General features: G+C 58.2%; 2 protein-coding genes and 1 long non-coding RNA gene across 5 annotated transcripts in view; 2 read left to right on the top strand and 1 right to left on the bottom strand.

Moving 5' to 3' along the window:
- The first annotated feature begins 3,099 nt into the window (after window positions 1-3,099).
- Window positions 3,100-10,720, top strand: KLHL40 (kelch like family member 40). The gene is made up of 6 exons (XM_061195271.1): window positions 3,100-4,254; window positions 5,746-5,906; window positions 6,181-6,288; window positions 6,472-6,657; window positions 9,185-9,331; window positions 10,192-10,720. The coding sequence occupies exons 1-6, from the start codon at window positions 3,100-3,102 to the stop codon at window positions 10,301-10,303; spliced, it is 1,869 nt and encodes a 622-aa protein (XP_061051254.1). The 3' UTR covers window positions 10,304-10,720.
- Window positions 10,721-11,063: 343 nt separating this feature from the next.
- HHATL (hedgehog acyltransferase like) lies at window positions 11,064-18,226 on the bottom strand. The gene is made up of 11 exons (XM_061196552.1): window positions 18,121-18,226; window positions 17,660-17,727; window positions 16,998-17,111; window positions 16,677-16,871; window positions 16,097-16,306; window positions 15,698-15,869; window positions 15,025-15,169; window positions 14,873-14,908; window positions 11,919-12,120; window positions 11,372-11,513; window positions 11,064-11,187 (listed from the first exon to the last, which is right to left on the bottom strand). The coding sequence occupies exons 1-11, from the start codon at window positions 18,224-18,226 to the stop codon at window positions 11,066-11,068; spliced, it is 1,512 nt and encodes a 503-aa protein (XP_061052535.1). The 3' UTR covers window positions 11,064-11,065.
- LOC133095339 (uncharacterized) overlaps window positions 15,415-19,324 on the top strand; it is a 28,344-nt gene continuing 24,434 nt past the window's right edge. For all 3 annotated transcript variants that reach the window (XR_009701587.1, XR_009701588.1, XR_009701586.1), the window contains exon 1: window positions 15,415-15,932. This is a non-coding gene — a long non-coding RNA (uncharacterized LOC133095339). The remainder of the gene's footprint in view (window positions 15,933-19,324) is intronic.

Genomic DNA, 19,324 nt, shown 5'->3' with positions numbered 1-19,324 from the left:
TTTACTTGTGTCTCTCTTAAACGTGATTTGCTTCGGTTTCTATGTGCTTATCACTGCTGCGTTCCCAAACCCTCTGCTATAAATTCAGTTTTCCGTCCAATATGTGCAAACACGGCGGGTGTTCCATCGATTTCATCACTCTTGTAACCAGGGAGCCGTGCAGCAAGATGACTCGGGGGTGCACACACTGCAACCAGCTCCCATGAGGAGACTCGAGAAACTGCCTAACAACATCCCCCAGCCAGTGGTTCCCTGTCCCACTTTGCTGAGACTGTATCCCTTTCAGTTCATTGCAGAGATCTTTAACTTCTAGAAGGTTTATGTCTTGGTGGACTCCTTTTTCCTAACCCTAAAATTTACCTTCTCCTCAGGACCACTTCAGGGAATTAAATTCCAAAGAGCTTGACTGTTTCTTTCACCCTGACACAGGAATGAGTTTGCCTGGGTCTAGAATTCAGGCTGGAAATCATTGCCCCCAGAATTTTAGATGCTGGCGCGTTTCTGTTGAGAAGCCCAGCGCCAAAACATTTAAAAGGATGAAGTGAGATGACAGTTTCCTTTGATTCAACTACAAGCCCTGGAGTCATGCTTCCTCGCTGCCACATCCGATCCCTGGGCATGTCCTTGGGTGAGAACAGAGTGGGTGGGGCAGAGATGACACAGGATTGGCCATGACTTAATGACTTGATAGTTGTTGAAATGGGATGCTGGGTACATGGGAGATCAGTATATCATTCTCTCTCTGGAAATACATGCATTTCCCATAATTATAATTTAAAAATAAACAGTGATTCCCCATTTCACTGAGGGGAAAAACTGAAGTCTGTACACTGGCCAGACATGATACCCCACCACAACCTCTCTGCCCTTTTCTCCTACTCACCTTCTCGTTCATTGTTCACTGGCCTCCTTGCTGTTCCTGGAACATGAGGGGTGCACTCCTGCCTCAGGGCCTTTGCTCAAGCTGTTCCCCTGCTTGGAAACCTTCTCTGCATTGGCTTGAACCTGCTCAGGTGTAGTCCTCTCAGTGAGTCCATCCTGACTGTTCCATTTAAAATTGTGACCACCTCCACCTGTCACTTCCCATGCCCCCTTCCCAGCTACTTGTCACCATAGCAGTTCTCATCTGACACCCTGTATATATTTATATATTTATTTGTTGCCCCCTCCCTCAACTGACGGTAAGCTGCATAAAGACAGGAATTCTTGCCCGATGTGTTCACTGCTGAATCCTCAGCATTTAGAAGAGTGCACAGTAGGTTCTCGATGAATGGATGAGCCACTTGTAAACATTCTAGTAGAATGCCTGGTAGGAAATGAGCACCATGGAATTCATCATAATCTAAAAATACGTCACTGAGTCATCTGATAAATATAAGTTAATTGTTCAGTCAGTACCTTCTGTCCTGGTCTTTGGAAAATGAGACTATGACTAACAGACATTTTTTGTTATTTGCAGGAGCAGCAAGGTAGAAAGGGATTCCCACAGTCTTTGGAGGTAGGCAGATCTGCTTCGAATCCTGGCTCAGCCACTCGCCAGCTGTGTGACTTGGCCAAGTTGCTGAGCCTCTCAGAGCCTGGTCTCCTCACTGATGGTTCTTACTGGAAGTGCCCTGCAGTCCAGGGCCGGGCTGGAGGCCCCTGGGTGAGCCTTTGCCCTTTCTGAAAGACAGACAGGACCACCTCCAGGAACCGCCTGGGTGCTGTGCCCCCCTGGGACCTGCTGGTGGGGTGAGCAAGCAGGTTGAAAGCACTGATCAGAGGGACAGGCAGTGACATCACTGAGATCACAAAACGGGGAGGTGACTCAGTCCTGGCCCAGCCTGAGGCCCCCTCGCCAATCCCCCCTTCCCCCCAAGGCTGAGGTTATAAACAAGTGACTCAGAAGAATGGTGGGAGAATGCCCCATAACAGTTCACACCAGTGTCTCGGGGGCTAAATTTAACCCACAGCTGCAGCCTCTGGCACTTTGGGAACAAGTTAATCTTGGTGGCTGAGGCTGATGTGTGTGTGCATGTGTGGAGTAGGGGGAGGGTGGTCAGAGGTCCAGAGCAGGGTGGGCATCGGGACCGGCTGTCCCAGACCTCTACCCCGATTCCATACATGCTAGACGGGGTGCAGGGGCCCCAAGGCTGCGGAGGCTCAGGCCAAGCTTAGTGTGGACCAAGAACCGAGCATAGACAGCTTTCCTGGAATATTAAACTCTGAGTGTTATGTTTGTTTTTTGATCCCTGGGGGTTTAAACACCTAGAATAGTTGAATCCTATGAAATTAAATCTTCTGGCATGTCTGACGACTTACAGGGTTAAACCCTGTGCCAGTGTACTCGCAGGGACACAGAACCTCAGTGCTTCCGAATCTCAGCAGAACTGAGGCCCTTAAAATTGAACTCGCCCATCTCTTCGCTGTGTAGGAAGGGAAATTGAGGCTCAACAGAGTGATCTGGCTTTCCCAGGACCCACAGGAAAGTGGTGACCTTGTTTATTTAAGTACCTTCTTGCTTTCTTGCACAGTCCAAGGAGGCACTCAGAGCTGGGGCAGAAAGAGGAAAAGCCTTCCCACTTTAAAGTTGAGGCAACAGGGTCCCCATGCCCAAGTTCACTGAGCAGGAAACCCAAGCACACTGCGTCCAGGGGTGGCTGGAGCAAGATACACTCCAAGGAGGAGGATAGAGGCACCTGGGCAGAAAGGCCGAGAAGGCATGAAGGAAGGGAGACCCTGGAAGAGGGACTCAAAGGCTTCCCTCTCCTTGGACTGAGGGGCAGAGCTTGGGTCATCCCCTCCCCTGAGAGGTATCACCCAACCAAGGAAAGCAGTCAAAGCCTCTCTGTGCTCCGTTTAGAAATGAGACAGCAAGGCCCCCATCTTTCAGGGAGGACAGAGACACCCCACCCCCATCCCATAAGCCCCTGGGCTGAGTCAAGACTGCTCTGGGAGGGGGCCTCAGCCCAGCTGTCCCCCCTGCGTCATGTGCAGGAGGCCAGGCAGCTCGCCTTACAGGGCCCAGTCCACCTCTATATATAGTCCAGCTCGGACAGCTGCGTAGACTGTGCGCGACCCAGCAGGAAGGCAGGGAGTGCGGAGAGAAGGCCACCCACCATGGCGCTGGGCTTGGAGCAGGCAGAGGAGCAGCGGCTGTACCAGCAGACGCTCCTGCAGGACGGGCTCAAGGACATGCTGGACCACGGCAAGTTCCTCGACTGCGTGGTGCGGGTGGGTGAGCGCGAGTTCCCATGCCACCGCCTGGTGCTGGCTGCCTGCAGCTCCTACTTCCGGGCGCGCTTTCTGGCCGAGCCCGAGCACGCGGGCGAGCTGCGCCTGGAGGAGGTGTCCCCTGACGTGGTGGCCCAGGTGCTACACTACCTGTACACGTCAGAGATCGCGCTGGACGAGGCAAGCGTGCAGGACCTGTTCGCCGCGGCGCACCGCTTCCAGATCCCATCCATCTTCACCATCTGCGTGTCCTTCCTGCAGAAGCGCCTGTGCCTCGCCAACTGCCTGGCGGTCTTCCGCCTAGGCCTCCTGCTCGACTGCGCGCGCCTTGCCGTGGCCGCCCGCGACTTCATCTGCGCGCGCTTCTCGCTGGTGTCCCGCGACGCCGACTTCCTCGGGCTCTCGGCTGACGAGCTCATCGCCATCATCTCCAGCGATGGCCTCAACGTGGAGAAGGAGGAGGCCGTGTTCGAGGCGGTGATGAGATGGGCGAGCAGCGGCGACGCCGAGGGGCAGGCCGAGCGCCAGCGCTCGCTGCCCACCGTCTTCGAGAGCGTGCGCTGCCGCCTGCTGCCACGCGCCTTCCTAGAGAGCCGCGTGGAGCGCCACCCTCTCGTGCGTGCCCAGCCCGAGCTGCTGCGCAAGGTGCAGATGGTGAAGGATGCACACGAGGGCCGCATCACCATGCTGCGCAAGAAGAAGAAGGGGAAGGAGGCAGCGGGGGCCAAGGCCACTGACAAGGGCACAGCCGAAGCCAAGGCAGAGGAGGATGAAGAGGAAGCCGAGCGCATCCTACCCGGGATCCTCAATGACACCCTGCGCTTTGGCATGTTCCTACAGGACCTCATCTTCATGATCAGTGAGGAGGGCGCCATGGCCTATGACCCGGCAGCCAACGAGTGCTACTGTGCCTCCCTCTCCACCCAGATCCCCAAGAACCACGTCAGTCTAGTGACCAAGGAGAACCAGGTCTTCGTGGCTGGGGGCCTTTTCTACAATGAGGACAACAAAGAGGACCCCATGAGTGCTTACTTCTTGCAGGTGCCTGGCCAGCCTTGGGAGGGGCGTGGCCAGCCTTGGGGCCCAGGAGAGGCCTGTGTCTCCTTGTTGGGGAATGTCATTGGGTCCAGGCTGAGATGTAGACCGGGGAGGATGACTGACAGCCGCTTGCCTGAAGGCTGAAGATAGTTATAGGCAGTTGACAATAAGATGCATAACTTTGGTGTCTCACTTTCAGGGAGATGTCAGCCTCAGGATGGTCTGATATGTTGGAGGCCCTAGCTCTGCACAGCGGGTGGGGTCAGGGACAGTGAGAAGGAAGAGCAAGGTCAGTGTAGGGGTCCTGGCCAAGAACTTTGCCTGAGGCCAGCACTGGAATGTGGAACGGAGTGTCTCAAACAAAGGGACCATCCTCCCTTGCTTTCCCATTGCACAGATGGGGAAACTGAGGCCCAGGAAGGACAAGGAGAGTGGGGTGCCCAGTCCAAGTTATAATGTGACAGTGGGATCTCAGAGGGCAGGAATGGTTTTCTGGTGGCTGGCCATGTAGGTGTGAGCCTTGCTAGTTGGGTGAATTTGGAGACATGGAGGGGAGGGTGCAGTGCTTCTGGCTGGGAACCAGTGAGCAGGGGACGGAGATGGGAAGGAGCCTATAGTGAGTGGTGTGCTTAGTGAGGCCTGACCAGGTTTGAGAGGGGTGAGGGGCAGTGTGGTGCCAGGGTTAAGCTGGGGCGGGTGGGGGGGGGGCATCTCCACCAGCCAAGGCACATCATGGGCACATTGTTTATTCTCTCTGGGCCTCTGTTCGTAAATGGGGATATTATTCTTCCTTGCTTGATAAGGTTGTTTGAAGGTTAATTGATGGTTATAAAGTGTTCATCAGCACAGTGCTCAGGCCTCAGAAAACTCTCCCAAAAGATGAGCCCCTAGTATGGTTATTAAAAGACTGTTGGGGGAAATTTCCTGGCGGTCCAGTGGTTAGGACTCCACTCTCACTGCCGGGGGCCCAGGTTCAACCCCTGGTGGGGAAACTAAGATCCCACAAGCCGCAGGGGTGCGCGAAAAAAGAAAAAAAAAAAACCTGTTGGGGTACACAGGGTCGCAGACTTACACTGTAGATTTTAAGGGGTGAGTGGCTGTATTTGGATGTTTCCTGTGCAGTGGGATGGAGTGGAAAACAGGGAGCAGGCAGGCCTCAGTTCAGGAGTTGTACTGCGGAAAGCCAGGACGGCAGCTGGGCCTCCTTCTCAGAGGCCCTTTCTCAGCTCTGTATGGGATGCCCCATCACGGTGCTATAACGGTGGTCTCCTGGCACCTAGGGGGGTGGGACGGTCGGCTGTTCTCAGCCTGATAGGAGGAGAAGCACTGTCTCCAGGCACCGCCTCCAGTCTGCGCTGGCCCTACCTGGAGACCCGGACTCCTCTGTGACCTGGGGGTGGCCAGAGGGGGCTGCGGTGGGGCCGGGCTGGGACTGGGGCGGGGGGTTGGTGGGGGACGTGGGGGGCGGTCGCTGACTGGCCACCCGGCCCGCAGTTTGACCACCTGGACTCAGAGTGGCTGGGGATGCCGCCGCTGCCCTCGCCGCGCTGCCTCTTCGGCCTGGGAGAGGCTCTTAACTCCATCTACGTGGTCGGCGGCCGAGAGCTCAAGGACGACGAGCGCAGCCTGGACTCGGTCATGTGCTACGACAGGCTGTGAGCGCGGCCTGGGGGCGGGGCCGAGGATCCAGGCGTGGAGCCTGGGGGCTGGTCCAGGACGGCGGCGGGGCGTGGCGGGGGAGCGAGAGCCCAGGACTGGGGGCGGAGGCGGGCTTGGGTAGGGGCTGGGCTGGGTTGGCAGGTGGGGTGGGAGCGAGGAGCTAAGAGGTCTGGGAGTTCCGGTAACGAATCGGGGGCATCCCAATATGTGTTGGGTGGTGGGTGAATGCAGAGACGGGGGCTGAGAGCGCCCTACTCCCCTCCCCTCTAGGTCGTTCAAATGGGGCGAATCGGACCCGCTGCCTTATGCCGTGTACGGCCACTCTGTGCTCTCCCATATGGACCTTGTCTACGTCATTGGCGGCAAAGGTAGCGACAGGTGAGGCGCGGGCCAGGAAGGAGTGCAGCAGCCGGGTCGGCGGGTAGAACGGAAGCAGAGTCTCCCCGAGGCTGTCAGGGGTCTGTCCTGACTGCCTTGCGAGGCAGCTGGAGGGACTGGGCCAAGGGAGAGGCGGCTCTGCTCCCGCCTCCTCCTTCTCACTCACTGCCCCCCACCCTACAGGAAATGCCTGAACAAGATGTGCGTCTATGACCCTAAGAAGTTCGAGTGGAGGGAGCTGGCCCCCATGAAGACTGCCCGCTCACTCTTCGGGGCCACCATCCATGACGGCCGCATTTTTGTGGCTGCTGGGGTCACAGACACAGGGCTGACCGGTTCAGCTGAGGTGTACAACATCGTGGACAGCAAGTATGGCTGCTTCCCCCCTCCCTGCCCCCGTTCCACTGGACAGCCAGGGACGAAGGGCCCCACTGTACCAGCCCGGCTGTGTGGCTTTGGGCCTATGTCAGCCCTCTCTGTGTCTGCCCTGGCAGGAAACATAGCCTCTGTCTTGAGTCTCCACTGTGCAGCTTGGACATCAGCACAGAACTAGCCCCTCTACTCTGATCAGCAGTGAGGTGGGCTTCCCCCACAAGGTGGGGCAAGGGTTGTGGCCAGCCTGGTCTGCAGGAGAGAGCTCTCAGGAGATGCCAGGTTCCTCATTCAGAGACTCGTACCAGGCACTGGCCTGGTGCTAGGGATACAGCAGTGACTGAGACAGAAGCTGCCCTGCCCTGGGAGATCAGGAAGAAAACTGAGCTGGCAGACCAGTTGGACTCAGCCAGCTAAAGGGGTGGTGGGAGAAGGATGCCCAAAGGCAAAGGAAGGCTGGTGCCGTGGCATTTAGGAGAAAAAAAGGCAGGCTCATTGGAGGAAAGGGCATTGGTCAGGCTGGATGGAGTGTGGTGGGTGAAGGGAGGTGGGGATTGTGGGTACTGGGGCTGGAGAGGGGGCAGTTGGGCTGAGGGACTTTATCCTGAGAGTAATGAAATGCCTCTGATGGGTTTTAAGCTCCCTTCTGTGTTTTCCTAAGATGCCTCATGGCAGCTCATGTAGAGAAGAGATTAGGGATTTCCTAGGAGGCAGGGGTACAGCTGTATAGCAAGAAGTGATGGTGGTCTGCAGCTGGGGGTACAGCAGGGATGGGGCAGAGAGCATGCACTGGAGAAAGACTTAGGCCAGCGCTTTTCACGTGCCCGTGAATCCCTGGGGATCATGCTCTGAATGCAGATTCTGATTCTCAGGTATGGGGAGGGACCTCAGAGTACATTTCTAATAAACTCCCTGGTGATGCTGATGCTGCCAGTCCGGGGACCATACTCAGGAGCAAGAGTTTAGCAGACAGAAGAATAGGGTGTAGCAACTGATTGGATGGTGGGGGTGAGAGGGAGAGGTGAATGCTTTTGAGTGAGGGTGAGAGGTCATTTTTTTTTCTTAATTTATTTGTTTATTTATTTATGGCTGTGTTGGGTCTTCGTTTCTGTGCGAGGGCTTTCTCTAGTTGCGGCGAGTGGGGGCCACTCTTCATCGCGGTGCGCGGGCCTCTCACTATCGCGGCCTCTCTTGTTGCGGAGCACAGGCTCCAGACGCGCAGGCTCAGTAATTGTGGCTCACCGGCCCAGCCGCTCCGCGGCATGCGGGATCTTCCCAGACCAGGGATCGAACCCGTGTCCCCTGCATTGGCAGGCAGACTCTCAACCACTGCGCCACCAGGGAAGCCCTCATTTTTTTTTAAATTAATTAATTTATTCATTTATTTTTGGCTGCGTTGGGTCTTCGTTGATGATCGCGGGCTTTCTCTAGTTGCGGCGAGCGGGGGCTACTCTTCGTTGTGGTGTGCGGGCTTCTTATTGTGGTGCCTTCTCTTGTTGAGGAGCACGGGCTCTAGGCGTGCGGCTTCAGTAGTTGTGGCACACAGGCTCAGTAGTTGTGGCTCGCAGGCTCTAGAGCGCAGGCTCAGTAGTTGTGGCGCACGGGCTTAGTTGCTCCGCGGCATGTGGGATCTTCCCAGAACAGGGCTCGAACCCGTGTCCCCTGCATTGGCAGACGGATTCTTAACCACTGCGCCACCAGGGAAGTCCCAAGGAGGTCATTTATTGAAGAACTGTTGGAGTTAGGTAGGAAAAATGAGGGTCGAGTTAAAACATGTGGATTTGAGGTGCCTGGGTGTCCAGGAGGAGCCCACTAGGGCAAAGAGAGAGCTCGAGGGTGAGATCTGGGGAGGGGGGACAGTACTCGGAGGGGACAAGCTCCCTCAGGAGAGAGGATGTTAGTGGGAGAAGCCGAGGCCCAAGCCCTGGGGGCAGCAGGGGTAGATGCATTATTCAGCAAGGAATCCCAAGAGGTGAGGCTGGGAGGTGGGATGTGAAGAAAGTCACATCAGCAGAAGTGCATACTGTGGACCCTGGATTCCAGAGCCCTGTGGTGGCTGGGGACCCGAGAGCAGTTTTGGAGGGATGAAGACCCAACTTCGGGAGCAAGGGGAGGGGAGTGAAGGCACCTTGAGATTCACTGGGCCGTGAAGGGGAGAAAAGGGATGGGGCAGGAGTGCAAGGGACGGTCTCAATGGTCACTGAGGTAGCAAGCTGGAGCTGGTTCAGGAGCAAAGGCGGGACACTGGGGAGAGCCCTGGTGGGTTTCATGGGGCAGGTTAGATGGAATGACAAGGGGACAATGGAGGGAAATGGGAGGGGCAAGAGAATGGGGAAGAAGTGAAGACCAGAGGGCATTCCTGAGAGGTCAGGAAACAGGTTGTGCTGGGAGCACGGGTGCCTGGGAGTCGGATTTTGCAGGGTGCACCTGAAGCTGTGAGTGCTGGTGGGGGACAGTCCCTGGGCTTGCTGCGGCCCCCCAGGGGCAGGCGAGGCACCTCCTCACGCCCCCTCCTTCCTGCCAGGTGGGCGCCCTTTGAGGCCTTCCCACAAGAGCGCAGCTCACTCAGCCTGGTCAGCCTGGCAGGCACCCTCTATGCCATCGGCGGCTTTGCCACACTGGAGACTGAGTCTGGGGAGCTGGTTCCCACAGAGCTCAACGACATCTGGAGGTGAGCCTGGCCCTAGGGAGGTGAGGGGAATCGTGAGCAAGGCCAGCTGGGCACCGAGGCAGCGCCCAGCAGGCTCATCTGTGGGCAGAGCTGATCCCTCTTCCAGGGAATCCTGTGGGGACAGGGCAGCAGACATGCCTTGCTCAGCCCAGGGTCTCTCCAGTTTGTTGGGAAAGTCTGGGTTTGCACACAAGGCACCACGCCCCCCTGTGGAGCATTGACAGTGTCAGTCAGGAGCTGGTGCCAAGGTTAGGGCCCAGAGCCACAGAACCGGGCCCCAGGGAGCAGAGCAGGCCCTGAGAGGCAGCCGGGTCTTTCCTCTCCCCTCCCTCCTGAGGCGGAGAGCTGGGTCGGGATTGAGAAGCAGCTGGAGCCCAGCTTCTCAGAGCCATTGCTTCTATGGCTGGTCCTAGCTGGGGGTGGAGGGGAGAGGTTTCGACAGCCTGGGGCAGCTTCTGAACCTTCAGTGATGCCCAGTGCTGCAGGCAGCCTCTAGAGAGCAGTGCTGCTGGGAGAGCAGGACCCGGGGGCACTTCTCGGAGGGCTGAGTACAGAAATTCTCAAGAGGAAGGGTTTGGGGAGGTGCAGACCTTCCTGGAGGGAGGTGGACTTCAAGGAGTGTGGGCTTCCTGAGAGGCGGCTCTTCCTGGAAGGTAGGGCAGGTGTTCTTTGGGGGTGGGGCCCCTTTTCCAGAGCGTGGACGCTCTCCAGGAGCTGACCTTCCTGGAGATGGGCCTGAGGCTGGGAGGTGGCACTCCCCAGGGGTGGCCTACTGCACCCAGCCACCCCTCCCTGCTGGGTCCCACCCTGGACTTGGCTGACCAAGCTCCTCATCCCTGTCTCCACTCCTCCCACCCCAGGTACAATGAGGATGAGAAGAAGTGGGAGGGGGTCCTGCGGGAGGTCACCTATGCCGCTGGCGCCACCTTCCTACCTGTACGGCTCAACGTGCTGCGCCTGACCAAGCTGTGACCCACCCAGAGGACCTGACTGCGCGCCCCCCATGCTGCAGCCCACACAGGCCCGGCCTTCTGGGATGGGGGCTCCCAGGAGGAGTCTGGGAGAGGCAAAGCCCACCTGTATCCCATCCCGTCATAGTGCCTGAGGGGCCGCTGCAGCCAGGAAAGGGAAATCGCTGCCTGGAGCGTCCCTGCTCCCTTTCGGGCAGGGACGAGAAACTTTTGGCCTCTCCGGTGTCTCCATATCCCCCGTGTTCTTGGTCCATGAGGCAGAACCTCGGGGGGTGTCAGGCTGCATCCTGGCCCAGCCCCGACCTGGCTGTGTGTGCCCGTAAACTCCCCACAGAACTCAGTCTCCTCGCCTGTCAGATGGGGAGGGTCCCCATTGAGTGCACCTTGCAGCCTGGGTAAGTCTCCTGTAAGAAGAATAAAGTGCCTTCCGAGCAAGCAGCTCGGGGTCTGGGATCAGGTGCGCCAAGCGTCAGCGACCAGGTGCTTTGAAGACCTGGGGCTTCCGTGTTCAGCTGCTGGGCTGCCAAGGTCGGTGGTCTCTGCCCTCCACACGTGTCTCCTACACGTTCTGTTTGTGCCAAGAGCTTGAGCCCCCTCCCTGAACCTCCAGCTCCTCATCCAGCCTGGACAGGGAGCCAGGAGACTGCTGGAGCAAGGGGCAGGGAAGAGCCAAACCGCGGTAGAAAAGTCTTTTATTCTATCAGTCAGGCCCCTCCCAGGAATAGCTGAGCGGAGCCCATCCCCCTCTCCCCCTCCCCCTCCCCTACTCGGGCTTCTCTTTGTCCTGCTTCTGCTCCTCCAGCGTCAGGGTTCGCTCTCGCTCCTTCACCAGCTGGACACCACAGTAGGTGACAAACAGGATGGCCAGCGTGGTCTGGGGGAACCCTGTGTGGGGAAGAGGTCATGGGCGCCGGGAAGCAGCTCCTCTTTCCCCCAGTGACTCTTCTCTCCCCACTTGACTGTCCCGCCCTGCTGAGTCCCTGCGGAATTGCGGTGGGGTGGGGACATTTCAGGAGGTCACAGTCCTTGAGGTTGATACCTGGCATATTCCGTATCCCCCGTCCCTCACCTGTGAGTAGCAGGCGCTGGGCGACCAGCTCTGTGAACTCAAAGCTGTTCAAGCTTACAAGGTTGTACATGATGATGGCCCAGAAGTTCATGGCCCCAAAGATGGCTCGGACCCTGCGGGACATCTGCTCCGACAGAGAGGCCTGCTGGGTCCAGGAAAACATAGGCAGTGAGGCAAGAGGCCCAGGGGAAAGAGGACGTGGCGGGTCAGAGGCCTTGCCTACGTGGCCACCTGGGTCCTGGGGGTATGCCTGTGTCCCTGAGAGTCCCCGGTCAGCTCTCCCTCATTGTTAAAAGATGGGAAACTGAACTCTGGAGAGAGGGCAGGGCCTGAACAACACAGCCAGGCCCGGGTGCACCCCGACCCTGCAGAAGGGAAGGGAGGGCCAGGTACCCACAGAGGGAGCCATTGCCCCGACGACCCGGAGGGGGGTGGTGGTGAGAAAGTTCTGGACTGGGAGCCAAGCGTGGCTGGAAGACTCCAGAGAGCAGTAGTGCCACCCCCTCCAGTGTCCCAGACAACCCAGCCCCAGACCTTCCTTGCTCACCTCAATTCGTGCCAGGGGCCCCCACTCTGCCAGCTTCTGTACCCAGAGCTCAAAGTTGAGGCCAAAGCAGTTAAGGCATGACCACAAGTAGACAGTATCACAAGGTCCGAGCCACAGAGTGGTGATGGCAAATGTGGCCACAGTGGCCCCCAGCTCTGGGATCACCGCAGAGTGCTCCCCACCAATGTGGTCATAGACGTACCTGCAGGAAAGGCGGGAAAAGGGGCCGGTGGGAGTGTGGGAAAAGGCAGGTGGGAGACGGGCAAAGGATACACAACGGGGGCAGCTTCCTCAACGCTATCATCCTGGGCACATTTAACATTCTGGGCCTCAGGTGGCTGCTGCTCCTCTACCCAACTTCAAAATGTGGAGGGCTCAGCCTTGAACTTCCTGTCTTCTCTAGCTACCTTCATTTCTCCAAGTGATCTCATCCAGACCCAAGACTGAATACTGTCTCTATGCAGACAAGCCCCAAATCTGTCTCTTTAGCCCAGTCTCTCTCCTGACTCATATATCCAACTGTTACCAGACATCTCACATAAATGACCAACTCCCCCATCCCTGCCCAAACCCACTTCATTCCCATCTCAGCTAATGATACCACCATCCATTCAGTTGCTGGCCAGAAGCCTTAGTGCCATCTTGGATTCTCAATTCCCCTCTCCACTCACATCCAAACCAGCAAATGCTACGGGCTCCACTTGGTCCTGAGCACTGCTTATCACCTCCACTAACACCACCCTAGTCGAGGCGATCATCTCCTGTCACACAGATTATTGAAAGAGCCTCTTAAGTCATCTCCCTGCTTCTGCCTCTGCCCCCTACAGTCCGTTGTCCACACAGCAGCTAGAGGCATCTTTTAAGAGTGTAACCCAGATCACCTCACTTCCACAACCACACCCTCCCGCAATAGCTCCTCATTACAATTAGAATAGACTCAACCACCTTCCTATGGCTAGAAGATCCCACGTCATCTGGTTTCTGCCTCCCTCCCTTACCTATCACCCACCATTCTCCCATTCATTCACTATGCTCTCCCCTTACTGGTCTTTCTGATACTCAGACACACACAGCCGGTTCCTGTCTTAAGGCCTTTGTACCTGTTGTTCCCTCTATCTGGAATTCTCTTCTCCAAATTTCGTTATCACTCAAGTCTCAGTTCATCTCACAGAGGCCTACCCGGACCCCAACTAAAGAAGCTTCTACCCCATTACACTCTTTTATTTTCTTCATAACACTTACCACTCTCTAAAATTATTTTTTTTAAACCTGTTTATGGTCTGTTTCTCCCCACTAGGCTGTAAGTTCCACGAGTTCATGGTCTTTGCCATGTTCACTGCTGTATCCCCAGTGCCTAGAACAGTGCCTGGCACATAGTAGGTACTCAATAAATATCTGTTAAATAAATTCAGTAGAAGACCCATTGCATAACCAGCCTCTCTGTTCCTTGACCTCCTCATTTCACCAATGGTTTCCTTTCCACTCCACCTCAGTCACCCACTCCCATGGCCACACCCCAACTTTTTCACCACTTATTTGACTCCTTCCTAATTCCCATCCTTCACCCTGCCCCACCTGACCTGACTCCCTAGCTCCACTTCTTCAGTCTCATTGACCCCCCCCACCTTCCTCATCTTGTGACCCCCTCCTATTTTTACCACCCTTCTTAACTATATTCAATGAGTCATCATTACAAATAACCTAAAAACCCTTCTCCCTCACTTCTTCTTTCTCACCCATCTGGGAAAGCCCAATCACCCACTTTCTCCTCACCTGCACCCAAGAAGCGAAGCCCTGATGGGAAAAATCCTACACCTTCACATATTAGAATCCATAAATCCACTACCCCCAACCCCACTTGAGCTGTCAGTGCCACGGTTTCTCTGGTCAGCATCTTCTCTGAGGCTCTGCAGTGGCTACTCCACCTCATCTCTCCTGCAAGTGTTAATGGGTGTGGTGATCTAGGCAGGAGGAGAGAGGCAGCATCTGTGTGGCTCCCTCCACCCCCAACCCTGCATCTCTCAGCTGATGACCTTGCCTCCTACTTCATGGAGAAAACCAAAGCTTTCAGGAGGAATCCCTCACCTTTCCACACTCACCTGCCATTCTTCTGCATCCACACTGGCCTTTCTTCCTCCTCCGTGTCCCGAAGCCAGAGCTCTGCCTGGTTCCATCGCCTCCCCACCTTCTCAGGGAGCTCACTCCATCAATCACCCCTCTATCCTGCACTGCCAACTTCCTCCTTTCTATTGAATAATTCCCCTCGGCACCCAAGCATGTCCCATAATTTCCTGTCTTTAAAACACCCACTTCTCCCTTCGGCCACTTCTGTGTGTCCCCCTTCAGTACCAGGCTTCTTCCAGGAGTTGTCCACACAGGAACTACCCTGCCGTTCCTCTGTCCCCCACGCCCCCAGCCCCGACTCCTCCCCACCCCTGCCTCTCCAGGGAAAGGCTGAGAACCTCCACGCCGCCCACACTCACGCTCAGTCTCTGGCTTCCTTGACGCCAGCAGCATCTGACCCAGTTGCCCCTACCATGCCAGGATGGTCTTCCCTTAGCTTCCAGGGTGTCCCATGGTCCTGACTTTTCTCCTGCTCCTCTGACCGCTCCTTTCAGGCCCTTCTGCCGGCTCCTCCTTCTCCCTTCAACCAGAGTCCTTCCGGGCACACGACTTCCTGGGAGTCATTGCCCTCTCCTTCCTGATGCCCTCAATCCACGGCCAAGTCCTGTCCAGGCTGCCTGCTGTGTGTCTCCACTCCATTCCTCTCACCTCCAGGGGCCACACCCAAGTCCAAACCTCTGTCTTTCACTTAGACCTCTGCCATGACCTCCTCCCTCCCTCCCTGCTTCCTCTGGCCCAGGGGTGATCTTTGAAGACGTGGACCCACCTGGCCACTGCCCTGCTCAGACACCTGGGGGATGGCTGTGACATCCCACCCCACCCCAACTCACCTGCAAAGCCAGTCGTTGATGCCACGGTCAAAGTGCCTGTGGGAGGAGAGCAGACGGGTGGAAATCAGCCAGGAGACGAGCTCCGGGGCTTGGGGCAAGAGGCGAAAGGGAGGTGGGGATCCCGGAGGCGAGTCCCCGGACCTCGCACTCACGTCTCCGCGAAGACGTAGAGCGCTGTGATGCACTTGGGAGGCCGGGGCGGGTCCAAGTGGTCGAGGCGCGCCACGGTGTTGACAACGCCGAAGAGGACGGCCGCCTTCACCCAGTCGTACACCAGGTTTGAGTAGGCTAGGCCAGCTGGGGACAAGGGGTCGTCACACAGACCTTCCCCCCCCCCCCCCCCCCCCGTCCCCCACCCCGCCCCGGGCCTTCCTAAATCCAGGGGAGCCGCGGAGCCCCGCCCTCCCCTAAGGAAACTCTCTCCCCAGCTCCGGGGTGGGGGGGGGAGGTCCTTGCGCCCCGGCCGCCCCCACGGAGGCCCCGCCCCCACGCAAGCCCCGCGCCCCACGCAGGCCCCGCCCCCACGTCCTGGTGGGAGGGGCTGGCCCCGGGGAGACCCTATCCGACTGGGGAAATCAGCCCCAGGCCCCGGCGAGGTGGGCGGCCTCTGTCGGGTGCCACTCCGGGTCTCACGGGGCAAACCTACCTCCAAGTCCCACGCGTTTCAAAGGCTAAATCCCCGCTCCCCCACCCTGCGATAGGTGCTGTCCGCCGGGGCGCCAGCTTCCCCAGCTGTGACTCCGCCGCCATTGGGGCGCAGAGGGTCCGTCCTTCTGAAGTGGCGGCCCCATCCCCGTCCCTGTTCTGGGCCCGGCGCGCACCCACCGAGGGCGCTGTCCGGGAGCCGGCTGGCGAACTTGAGGTCACTGGGGATGGTGAGGATGTAGAAGAAGTGGAAGAAGATGTCCACGGCCACGATGGCTACCACGCTGAGGCCCGCCTGGGCCCGGATGCGCCACAGCTCGCCCTCTCGCCGCACCGGCTCCACCTGGCTCACCTGAGGGACGGCTAGTGTCTGAGGGGGGGAGGCAAGCCCTGCGCGAGGAGCCCTGTCTTAGCGGTGAGTCACGAACTAGCTGTCTGGGGATGAGAGGGTGAGGGGAGACGCTTCATCCTGGCAACCCTGAGAGTGGAGACACGGGCCCCTCTGGGGTCTGAGGGGGGTTCACTTCCGCCCGGGGGGGACGCAGTCCTGTCTTGGGAGCCCACAGGGTGTCCCCTCACCTGAGCGTGGAAGCGATCAAAGGTCATAATGGGCCCGAAGAAGAAGAAGGGCAGGTAGAAATTGTACTTGAGCAGGTCAGCTAGGGAGTAGCGGCGGTCAGGGTGGGTACAGCTCTCCAGCGCAAAGCTGGTACAACGCAGCACCGTGAAACCGCTGCCCCCGTGAAACAGCACCTCTTGAAGATCAAAAGTCCCTGTTACAAACCCGCTCTGGATGGGAGAGAACAGGCCGCCAGCTCACCAGGGTGCCCCTTGCCTCTAGGAAGCCCACCCAGCCTCCCGCAGGGGCCCAGCCTGGTCCTGCCATCTCCCTCTCTGCCAGCGCCCGTCAACACTGGCCACCGAGGGCCAATTTCATGTTAAGTGCTGGGGCAGAGCAGGGAAGGAGCTGGACATGTCTCTGCTGCGGTGGAGGCGACCACCTTGTGGGCAGGGCATGCTCCATGGTCAAAGGCTTGAAGACAGGTGGGAAAGTGAAGGAAATGCTTGGGGAGACTTAGGAGGCAAACGTTTTGGATGGGGTGAGAGGTTTGGGGTCCTATCCCTGCACCCTCCAACCCTGCCCCGCCCCAGCGCACACCTGCCAGGAGATGAGGGGGTCCAGCTTGAAAGAGGCAAGGCTGGCCAGGCCGAGGCCGAGACAGAGCCAGGGCTGGCGCAAGAGTGAGACAACATAGAGGCCCACGCAGTGGCCAAGCAGCAGCAGCAGGTACCAAGGGCCCATCGTGCCCACCACCGCCAGGGCCCCGTACGCAGCATACATCCAGGAGCGGAGCTGTGGACGGGGAGAAGGCTTTGTCTACCTCTCCATGTGAACAGAGGTGGGAGCCCAGTTTGGCTTCCCCACAACCCTTGTAGCTGAGGGGGAGGGCGAGTCAGGGGGGGCTCAGGTCCAGCTCACCTGGGGGGCAACCATAGTGCAGAGTTTAGCAAACAGCACGTGTCCGGAGAGAGCGAAGATGATGGCGTTGCGGAAGGAGGTGAACCACATCACCCACTCGAAGTCAGCCACGTCCTGGGGCAGGCCCAGGCAGGTTAAGGTGGGGTGGGGGCAGAGTGGGCTGGCACTTGGGCTGGTCAGAGTCTCAGCCCCTTCCCTGCCCCCAGAGTCTTCTTGTGCATTAGAGGAGAGCAATGGCTGAGGTCCCTGCCTCCCCCTCTGAGGGAAGTACCGGGAAGGTAGGTAGAGAGGAATGAGGGGCACCACGTGGGCTGCCCTGCTGCTCCAAGCTCCCCCTCTGTCCAGCACATTGCCTGACATTCCACCATTATTGCGTTGTTCCTGGGGAGGATGGTGCTGGAGGCCCTGCGGAAGCCCGTCTCAGTTTGTTTCCTAAATGAGCAGGGTCTGAGGCAGGCTTGATTTGGCCCCAGGAGGACAGAGGAGGGGCCAGTGGAGAAACTGAAGATGCTGAAAATTCAAGCCAGAGACCTTCCCCATTGCGAGCCCTCTGTTATGTGGGACCATTGGGAACAGGGGAGAGCGGGGAAAGGTTTGGGACAGGAGAGATGGGCCAGGGATCAGAGACCCCGGTCAGGGACCCTGGGGTGCGGGGGACCTACCATCTTCCGGCCAATGTACTCCCAGCCGGGTCGCACAGACTCCCGGAAGGCTTTCCTGTGGGCCCCACCTGAGAACAGAGTCTGGTCTCAGGGCGCTTCACACCCACACCTGCCTCTACAGCAAGGCTGACGCCACCCTGGGGGGAGGGGAGAGGGTCTGGGTCTCTCTCTGCCTCTGCTTCTCTCTGGGTCTCACTGTGTGTCTGGGGCCAGGTCTCTGCATCCCTGAGTGTCTGAGACACACACTCTCTCTCTCTCTTTCTCTGGCTCTGTCCAGGTCTCTGTCAGTGCTTCTGCATTTGAGTCTCCCTGTGGCTGCATCTGACTCAACCCCCCAGCCCCAAGGCCTAGGGACTGCCCTTGAGTCTGGAGCCTCTAAGTTTCTGGCCTTGCTGGGTGGAGCCCTGAGACCCCCAGCGGAAGAACGGTCCCACCCCTCTGTCCCGGGGCCCAGCTGTTACCTTGTGAAGCCTCAAGGAGGCCCCGGGCAGCATAGGCTAGGGCCCCGCTCAGCACCAGGGAGTACAGGCCCAGCTCTGCCGCGGGCAAGGCTGTCTTGATGCCCATAGCCTGGATGGGGCTGAGGGAGACAGACTGGGTGAGGGCACTGCTGCCCCCCAGCCCTGCCTAGCCCAGTTCATGGTCCCCACTGAGGTGATGGGGTCCCCATTCTGAAGAGAGACAGCCCCTTGGGCATCTCATGCCATCATTCTCCCCGCCCATCTCCCACTCCTCCCAGGCCCCCTGCCATTTGGTGCCCCATCCTAGCTGCTACTCTCGCTCCCGCCCTTCCCACTGAAGGCTCTTGAAAGCATTGTCTTCACTCTCAGCCTGCCTTCTTCACCTTCATTCACTCCTCCATACCTTTCAGGTGGACCGGTCCCCACCCTCAGCTCAAACTGCTCCTCCAAGGTCTCAGATGACTTTCTTGTGGAGAAACTCCCTCTGCATCACCTCAATCATATTTCTGGCCCCCAGGGTTCCCACCCCCCTCAGTAAGTCTCTCTCAACTCCTGGCAAAACCCCCCTCCTCCGGGCCCCTTTCTCTGATTCCATACCCTCCTGAGCTGCCTTTACTTCCCATGACCTCCCCAGGTCCTACCCCAGCAACAAACCTCCATCCCTCTCATTCAGCCTATAGCTTCTCATTGACCCCCATTACCCCAACCAGCCCCTGAGCCCCAGCCTGCCATGTCCCTGGTTCCTTCCTGTGTCCGTGGCCACACCTGCCCACTCTCTCAGTGCTCTGTGTATTCAGGCCCTGGATGCCGGCTGGAGGCTGTGCTATTTGAAGAGGTGCCCTGGGGTAGTGGGTGTGGGGCTAGGCTGGGCCAGGCAGACACCAGGGAGTGTGCTGGCCGCTACCCAAGGTGCTGACCAGTATTGGGTTCAGGGTGAGCCTGGCCACTCCCTCCTGCCAGGGCCTAGCTCATCCCCAGGAGTCCTTCTGGGTCATCCCTGGGACCTAAGCTAGCACCTGTGACCTCTCTATCCTGCTCCGGCCTGACCTGTGGCCTTCCCAAGGGCCGCATGGGTGACAGACTCAGGGCCCAAACTGAAGGGAAGAACATGTCTAGGCATCCTTTCAGGCTGGGCTGAGCAAGAGATGGCTGGCATGGCCCTCTCTCCTGCCCCAGATCCTCTAAATCTCCCTCACCAATTCCG

The sequence above is a fragment of the Eubalaena glacialis genome, chromosome 7 (genome assembly GCF_028564815.1).
Source record: "Eubalaena glacialis isolate mEubGla1 chromosome 7, mEubGla1.1.hap2.+ XY, whole genome shotgun sequence".
NCBI lineage: Eukaryota > Metazoa > Chordata > Mammalia > Artiodactyla > Balaenidae > Eubalaena > Eubalaena glacialis.
This window is presented reverse-complemented; position numbering and strand designations above follow the sequence as displayed.

Coding starts and splice junctions, on each gene's coding strand:
- HHATL (XM_061196552.1), bottom strand. CDS start 18,226: ATGGGCATCAAGACAGCCTTGCCCGCGGCAGAGCTGGGCCTGTACTCC. Junction 16,307..16,676: donor ACCCCCTCATCTCCTGGCAG/GTGTGCGCTGGG, acceptor TCTCCCATCCAG/AGCGGGTTTGTAACAGGGAC. Junction 14,909..15,024: donor CTCTACGTCTTCGCGGAGAC/GTGAGTGCGAGG, acceptor CTCCTCCCACAG/GCACTTTGACCGTGGCATCA.
- KLHL40 (XM_061195271.1), top strand. CDS start 3,100: ATGGCGCTGGGCTTGGAGCAGGCAGAGGAGCAGCGGCTGTACCAGCAG. Junction 4,255..5,745: donor TGAGTGCTTACTTCTTGCAG/GTGCCTGGCCAG, acceptor CCCGGCCCGCAG/TTTGACCACCTGGACTCAGA. Junction 6,658..9,184: donor TACAACATCGTGGACAGCAA/GTATGGCTGCTT, acceptor CCTTCCTGCCAG/GTGGGCGCCCTTTGAGGCCT.